Below are 8,630 nucleotides of genomic sequence, written 5' to 3'. Positions count from 1 at the left end.
CACTTTTTTCTTATTTTCCTTCTAGAATTATTGAAACAACACTGGGATGTGCCTTAAACATGATGCTAGTAGAGCTACTCAAGTAGGTAGGTTGCTGGTCATGTTTTCTGCATTATAATATACGAACTATTTGTACACAAGCAAAAGAATAGCTGAAATTATGGTGTAGTGTGGTAGTGCATGTGATTTATAGAAGCTTCGTTCCGCACCAGTAAGTCGTGAAATTGGCCTCGTTAAACGTGAGTTAGAGTTGGTTATGTTGCATGCAACTTGTATTCTTTAGAGAGTATTGCTATAATTTTTCGTTTGCATTGTAGTCAACAAAAATAGGAAGAGGAAAGAAAAAAACAGGAAGATAAAATGTGGATGGTTAAAGAAAAAAGTCAAAAAGGAGAAAAAATGATTTGATGGATTGAATATAGGTCCTGTCTAAATGATTCCACTTCAGGTCCAATGCATTAACCATATATGTTCAACTCTTGCTTAAGAAAATCTTTTATTTTTTTGAAAGACCACGCTGAAAATTGTATGATAAGAAGATAACACTATTGGAATGTTTTCAAAACTAGTAATTTTTTATGTTTTTAAGACTATAAATCCATAATATTTCGAGGTTTTGATTTCCTATTTCTTTTTTTTTTCTTTGTATTTTTATATCTTATTTTCTCACATTTATTTGCTAAAGTAAGTTTTAAGTTCTTTAAATATAAAATTGTCATTGAATACATTTATTTATATTTTTAATAATTCTACTTTTAAAGTATAGTTTATATTGTTTCATTGCACCTACGGGGATCAGAGTACCGGTAGTGAGAATGAACTTCCGTTCCGCTTATGAAATAGCGTTGGTTTTTGGTTTGAACTAGGCTTTAGGTGATCTGGCCATTGCATTCTACACCCTCATTATTTCATTATTTGAACAGGCATTCCATATAAATTGAAATTTTATTGTATCTTTTTAAAATTTGTATTTTGGATTGATAATACAATCTACATTTTTGTGATTTTTTTTTGTAAGTAATCTAATACAAAATTATTTTTATTACAATAATACCAATATTCTTATAAATTAAGTAGATAGAACACGATTGTCATAAACAATTAGAGTGTTATATATCAATGTTTAAAAGTTCATGTACAATATATGTTTTAACTTAAAAATGTAACTTAAAAATGCAAACCTTTAAGTGCATAACAAAACTATTTAAGCATTATGTCCATGTTGCCAATATTTTACAACACGTGAACATTTAGTGCAGACTGTCCTCTTATTTTCTTATTTTCGAGTTCACATACTAATTGCAGTGCATTCTAGGTTTTTGTCATTCTAGGTTTTTGTCCATGCTAGAGTAATTTCAGACCCAATTATAATTATGCAGTCAATTATGCATTGTAGGATGTTAACAATCCTTTTTAATCTATCTAGCATTTATTGAAATAACATTAAATGCTTAAAATATTAAAAAAAAATTATAAGAAAATAACAATATATATAAAAGATAAATTACTTAATAAACAAGCAAGCTCTTCTTGTTATGTATGTTATGTTTCATCATCATCTTGATTATATGACTGAAGATCTGTCTATACATACAATCACACAAAATATATATGGGTGTGAAATTGGTATGAACTAGTGTATGTATCTGATTGTACATGTTGATAGTGCATGTATTTGATTATACATGTTGAGGTGGTCAACAAAGTGCAATCATTGAGTACCAATAACAATCATTAATTGCACTTCCTTCAAATTGCAAGAGAGGTTGAGGAATCATATGTTCTTACCCAAACTGTCGCAAAATACGTTTTGACAATAACGATGTGAATAGATCCTAAACCAGATGTATCTTGAAAACAATGATATTGTCTCAAATGACTTACTAGGATAATTGTCAAAATTACCCTAATATGAATAACACTATCTAACTGTAACGGTGTCTAATCACATAACTTGCAACCCTTATTTTTGGATATATATCCATCTTTACTGGGATGCCACTTCAAATCATGGGGATGTAGAATGCGATAAAATAGAACTTGTTTGTAATTGGGCTTTAGGTGATCTCTTGTGACAAAATAAAGGCAATTACTTGCTGCACCATATTAATGCACCCATTTTCAGCTAAAAAAACGAAAATATCCTTAAATAAATAGATTATACATTACTGATATTTTTTTCCTGAATGTTTCCAGATTTTTTTTTCTGGAACAAATTTTATGTATTACAGATTTTTTTATCCAGAATGAGATTTTGAATTTTGAATTCTGGATATATTTTTTCCAAAATGTATTATTTTCAGTTCTGGATTTTTATTTTCAGAATGAAAGGCATTTTCGGAATAAAAATAATTATATAGGGTGTCAGGTTAAAAATATTAGGTGTAGGAAGAAGTTACCCAAAATAAAACTTGAAACAGATGTCATTACTCTCTCGAATTGAAACAAGGATAGCAATGGGTGGAGAGAGGTCAAATGGAGCGGGATATCTTATTTTCCATAAATGTTGCAAAAATCCAAATTGTTAAAATACTATAGACTATATAATTTAAAAAGTATATTATAAATTAAAAAATATATTATAAATTGTATAATTAAAAATACATTTATGAATTAAAAAATATAGTTTATATTATATAATTTTTAAAATAATTGGACTGCAGAATTTGAAATATATTTTTAGCATACGTAATACAAAAATATATTTTTAAATTATGTAATCTAAAAATGTATAAATATATTAAAAATTATATAATATAATCTAAAATGTATTTTCAGATTATAAAAATGAAAAATATATTATGAATGGTATAATTTAAAAATTAATCATAAATTACATAGTTTAAAAATATATTATAGATTATATAATCTAAAAATATATTTTGAATTACATAATTTAATTTAAAGATTTCGACTACATTATGAAATTTTGAAAACGTTATTTTGGATTATAAATTCATAATAAATTTTTAAATTACGTAATTTAAAATCCGTTTCTGAGTTAAAAATATATTTGAGATTGTATAATTTATGAATATATTTTTAAATTTATTACTTAAAAATTTAAAATACGAACATTTTATACTTTTTAACAGCTCATATAAGATAGGGAAGAAACCAAAGGGTGAAAGAAAGTAATTACTGATGGAGCCATGCCGCATTGGAAATTGATTGCCACGATAATTTTGAGGGTGTTTCTTTTTGCACCCATCCTTCTTCTTCCTGCACCCCATCGTTTTTTAAATCCCAAAATTATTCTTCACATTTTATTTTAAAACACAGATTATGGTGATGTGAGTGCTTTCAAAATTTGGGTTATGGAATTGGTATTTTGGAAAGATAAAATGAATTCTAAATTAAAAATTCGTAAGTAAAAAACACATTCTGAAATAGGGTTCCAAAATGAAAAGTTGTTTTGTGGAATGACAAAAATTCCATTCTAGAATGGTGATATGCAAGACTGTTTTTTACAGCCACCCCATACCCATACAAAATGTGAAAATACCTTTTTATTCTTTTTTTGTTACTTTCAAAGTATCTTTTAGATTATGTAATCTAGATACGCATTTAAAAAAAACTTCCAAATTATATAATCAAAAAATTAATTATGCATCTAAAAAAAATTAATGGATTATATAATTTGGAAGCTAATTAGGAATTTGAAAAAAGGTTTTCAAACTATATAATCCAAAATATTACAAAAGGATGTTTTTAAAAATACGAAAATTTATGGAAGTGAGAAAAGAACATATAGAGGTGCAGGAAGAAAGAGTCTGTTGTGTAATGTAAAATTGTTTCTTGGAATAGGCATTCCCAAAGAGAGAAAAAACTCTCAGGATCATTTTCATCATTTCACATTTTTGACAACTGCAGTAAGAAGAATGATGGGGGTGCAGAAAGAAATAGTTAATTTTGACTGAGGGAAGGAGAAGCACTGAGCCAGTCAAATAGATGAATGTGTTAAATCAATTTTGTCATCTCTACTTGAAATAATAAAAAAATAAAAAATATATTATATGCATTATTAATAAAATATTTTTACACTCTTATTCAATCCCCAATTATTATATAATATTACAAGATTGTTGAGTTTTCTCGTAATAATCTTAAAATTTCAAATAAATATAGATTTTGATTGATTGTTACAGTTTGAGGGTATATTTATTAAACTCTTCATAAGATTCTCCATTTTTTTATTTTAAAATCAAACATATAATCTTTATTTAAAATTTACTCCCATGAATTTATAACCTCTGTTATTCTTATTATTAGACATGAACTTAAGGATAACTGCTAACAAGTTCTTTAAAGAAGTGTTTTTTAAGGGTGTGTTAGAACATTTAATAATGGATTAAAATATCGAATATAATTTTTTATTATTAATTATAATTTATCAATAGATCTCATTAATCATTTAATGAACACCATTGTAATTTTAATACATTTCAACAATAAGAAAAATATAAAAAAAAAAACGTGCTAGAAAATATGTGAAGAAGAGGAGAAAAGTTGAACAGTTCGCTTAAAACTTAAACAAATATCACCCTTCTTATTTTTTATTTCTCAACAGTGGTTCCACTCAATGACACTATTCACAACTACTTATATAATATTTGTAAAATTGATTTAAGTTGATATATTTTTATTCTAAAAAAGGTACAAAATCTATATAAATATATATATATATATATATATATATTTTGGATGCACAAGTTATCTAAAGTGGGTTATTGGATACCTTTAACTTTCTATGGGTTGGTCCTGAATAATAGAAAGATTTGAAGAAATTATTGTTCTATTTTGGTGATTAACTTGAAGACATTATTGCTGTATTTGAAAGTTGGCCTAAAAGACAGTGCATGGCGTGAAAGAAGCAAAATTGAAACAGAGAAGATGAAAAAAATGAAGAGGCCACAACACATGGTGTGATGGTAGTATTTATGATATGTAGTAAACATTGTTTTTATTTTTTAAGGATGTCATCAGTGATGAATCTTCCTGAATTAGGAAAAATACTAACAATGAGTAATTTGTGCTAAGAGAAGTTTATATGTATATATGTAAATGAGTAGTGTGATTGATTAATCACACAAAACTGTGGTTTCACCCATGTACATATATATCTCTTTTTGCTTTTGTTTTTCTTTATCACATCACAATCGTTTGAGATTCATCTCTTACTTCCTTGAGTCTCTACCCAAGGCATGAACCAAACCAGTCTTTTGCAAAAGCAGCATGGTGGTTTGTGTCTTCAAAAGCAGCAGTTCCCGCCACAGGAAGTTAACATTTGGCGCAAGGATTTTGACTTTGCTTGTGCTTTCACAACGAATTTGGGTTTGGATTTGGATTTGGATTTTCTTCTGCGAAGAGAATGCCTCATTCTGAAATAAATTAATAATCTCTTGCCATCAGTAAGGGAAAATCTTTCCTCCTCAGGTTCAACTGCGCGGCACCAATGTCCCACCAACAACCATTTAATCCAACAACAAATAATGTAATAATCTTCCATTGTCTTAACTTTCTTATTATTGTTTTGCTAAGGAAACATTTTTGGGTTTTGTGAGCTTGAATTCAGTTATAATATAGAGCAAATTACGCAAGATTTTTGTCATCTGTTTGGGTTCCTAGGAACGAGTATCTGTTTGACGTTTGTATTTTATGTGTACATTAGTTTGACGTCTGCATTATGAGCTTGGGAGAAAGAAAAGGGGCGAAACATGATATTTTTCACATGAGAATATGTATGAAAAAAAGTGTTTCTTCACTAGCTTTGCATTGCATCATTGTTGGAGTAAAGTCGAGAAATGCAAAATTATATCACAGACAATCATGTAGCATAAGGATGGTATTAACAGTATAAGTCACTCACATGTAAAAGCACAAATTGCAACCAATTGTTCGAGGTTCATAGTAGTAACCCAAAAAAAGATGACAAGTGAAGTACAAATGCATGGTGAAGCTACTAAAACAAGGGACATAGCACACAAGTAGAAGTAGAAATACTAATGAGCAATACCAATTAAATAAGAGCAAACAAACCCGACCAACAAAAACTAATGACCCCAAATGAAGATTGTCCTAATGAAAATAGAATTCTCATCAAAACTTATCTGCCCTGTCCTTTTTCTGTTCATGTGCTTTTCAAATTTTTTTGTTATGGTTGGTTGGTCCTCACTTGGCCATCATGACTTTGACAAACTCCTCATAGTTGATCTGCCCGTCACCGTCAACATCTGCCTCGCGAATCATCTCGTCAACCTCCTCGTCGGTCAGCTTCTCGCCGAGATTGGTCATCACATGGCGGAGCTCTGCAGCAGAGATGAAACCGTTCTGATCCTTGTCAAACACGCGGAAGGCCTCCTTCAGCTCCTCCTCCGAATCAGTGTCTTTCATCTTGCGCGCCATGAGGTTCAGGAATTCTGGGAAATCAATGGTACCATTCCCATCAGCATCAACCTCGTTTATCATGTCCTGGAGCTCAGCCTCAGTTGGGTTTTGCCCAAGTGACCTCATCACGGTTCCAAGTTCCTTGGTTGTAATACAACCTGAATCATTTGAACAGGAAAAAGTTGAACACAAACAACAGATTCAGCCTCACAACAAACTACTGCGTTATCCCAACGTTAAACACAAAGAATTCAGTGCATGTTCAGAAACTCATCACAAAGAAATAAATCTCGTTAATTTAGCCCAAAGGCAGTACAACTATAACAATTACCTTTCTGGTTGAACATGGAAAAACACATCAACAATGTGCAACCAAACATGCTATATGATGAACACTCAGATCGAAAATTTTGCCTTTAGGCTCAAATTACAATCCCCAGTTTTGTTCAAAAGTTTCAAAACACACATCAACACTCGTGGCAAGAATGTGCACTTGGAGGGTGTAGGTCATAATTGTCCAGGTCAATTTATCACAAAACAAGTACAATGGGGGGGGTAAAAGGATCCATTCCTTCCATTATAACCACACACAACTCAACAATAGTAATCAAGAAGAGCGTCGACACTTAATCAATCCTAAATCCCAGTTTCCAATCCTTTATCAGAGATCCACGTACCACCCAATTGCTATTTGATTCTCGGATACATGTTCAAAATCAAATAAAAGTGACCGAAATTAACTAAAATTAATAATAAAGGGGTCAATCCTGAATGAACAATTATAAACACACATTCTCACATATCTTTCTTTCTTGTTAGATCACTCATCACACCAATCACTTTCCTTCTCTATCTCTTACAATATCCTATAAATCCACCTAAAATGGGGGTGGATGTTAACTTTTTCCCATCCTATGTTGTTTTATTTACAAATCCAAACATGCGGCACCAAATGTCACATCTACACAAGCAATTCCTTCAGAGAAATCAAACACCCAGAAACCAAATCTCAAGTCAAACACGACCGAAAACATCCCTTCCAACCAACCCCAAAATCTCAGAACACCAAAGACAATCAATCACATCACATGCAATATTAGCAAAGGACAAAACGGGAAAAAGGGGGGAAATTTCAACGAGAACGCAAATCCAATTCACTCCCACACCCACATAAATCAAGCTGCGAAAAACCAAAGGGGAAGCAACCCAGAGAGGGAAAAACTAGAAATTTATGAAAAGAATTAAAAGGGTTAGAAAAAAAAGAGAGATTGAAATGAGATCTAATCTAAGCGAGAGAAAAAAAACAGGGATCTGCGAAAAGAGACCATCGCCGTCCTTGTCGAAGAGGCTGAAGGCTTCCTTGAACTCGGAGATCTGCTCGTCGGTGAGTTGATCGGCCATTGGATTGAAGAGAAGAGAGGATGAAATGATGGATCTGTGGGCGTTGTGTATGTGATGTGGAAAAGGAGAGAAGAGGAGTATGGTATTTATATGCTCTTACAAACACCAACGAATGAGGGCTTCTCTTTCTTTTTGTGGTACTTAATTCCTTAATTCAAACATCATCAATCATTCTACTTCCTCAATTATATCAAAAAATAAATCATCTTTTTCTTTTAATTGTGTTTTCACCTTATATCTAATTCCAATTTCAAATTTTTTTTGGATAAACCGAATACATAATTTTATTTTTATAGAAGAGAAATTGGACAAAGAAAATGACATATTAATAGCTGTAAGTTTATGCTTTGATCTAATTGTCTTGTTCTTACTCAAACAGATTTAGCTAACTCTTTTATGGAAATGTTGAAAATAAAATTATTTTCTTCCTCAAATTTCAGAAACACTCTATCTATATATTTGAAAATATACCAGTTAATATATACGTGATCATTTAAGATTCAAAAGTTCTATTATAATTGAATTGTAATTAAATCTCGTTAATAAAATAAAAATATTAATTAACTACTACATAAAATCATTTTCAAACACATAATTTTTTTAGATTAAAAAATAAGAATAGAATATCACTTCGTAAGATTTTAATATTATTTTACTAGTCCTTCGTGGTTTTTTTTATTGGATTTTTAGTTGAATTTTTCAAAATTTTAACTGGGTTTTTATTTTATTTCTCTCACAATTGGTTATATAATTTATTTGAATAATACTATATTAATTTATCGATTTTGCGATTAAGTTATTAATTTTAAAACTTAGGTATTTAATTAATGTGCCATTTGATC

General features: G+C 30.1%; 1 protein-coding gene across 1 annotated transcript; it reads right to left on the bottom strand.

The window, feature by feature from the left end:
* Positions 1-5,832: 5,832 nt before the first annotated feature.
* On the bottom strand, positions 5,833-7,847 carry LOC137826289 (calmodulin). Its single transcript, XM_068632200.2, has 2 exons — positions 7,713-7,847; positions 5,833-6,545 (listed from the first exon to the last, which is right to left on the bottom strand). Exons 1-2 carry the CDS (start codon positions 7,786-7,788, stop codon positions 6,172-6,174), a joined length of 450 nt encoding a protein of 149 aa, XP_068488301.1. The 5' UTR covers positions 7,789-7,847; the 3' UTR covers positions 5,833-6,171.
* Positions 7,848-8,630: the final 783 nt, after the last annotated feature.

The sequence above is a fragment of the Phaseolus vulgaris genome, chromosome 8 (assembly GCF_051622355.1).
Source record: "Phaseolus vulgaris cultivar YP4 chromosome 8, ASM5162235v1, whole genome shotgun sequence".
In the NCBI taxonomy this organism is placed as follows: Eukaryota; Viridiplantae; Streptophyta; class Magnoliopsida; order Fabales; family Fabaceae; genus Phaseolus; species Phaseolus vulgaris.
The sequence above is the reverse complement of the archived record's forward strand: the minus strand, read 5'-3'. Positions and strand labels throughout refer to the sequence as shown.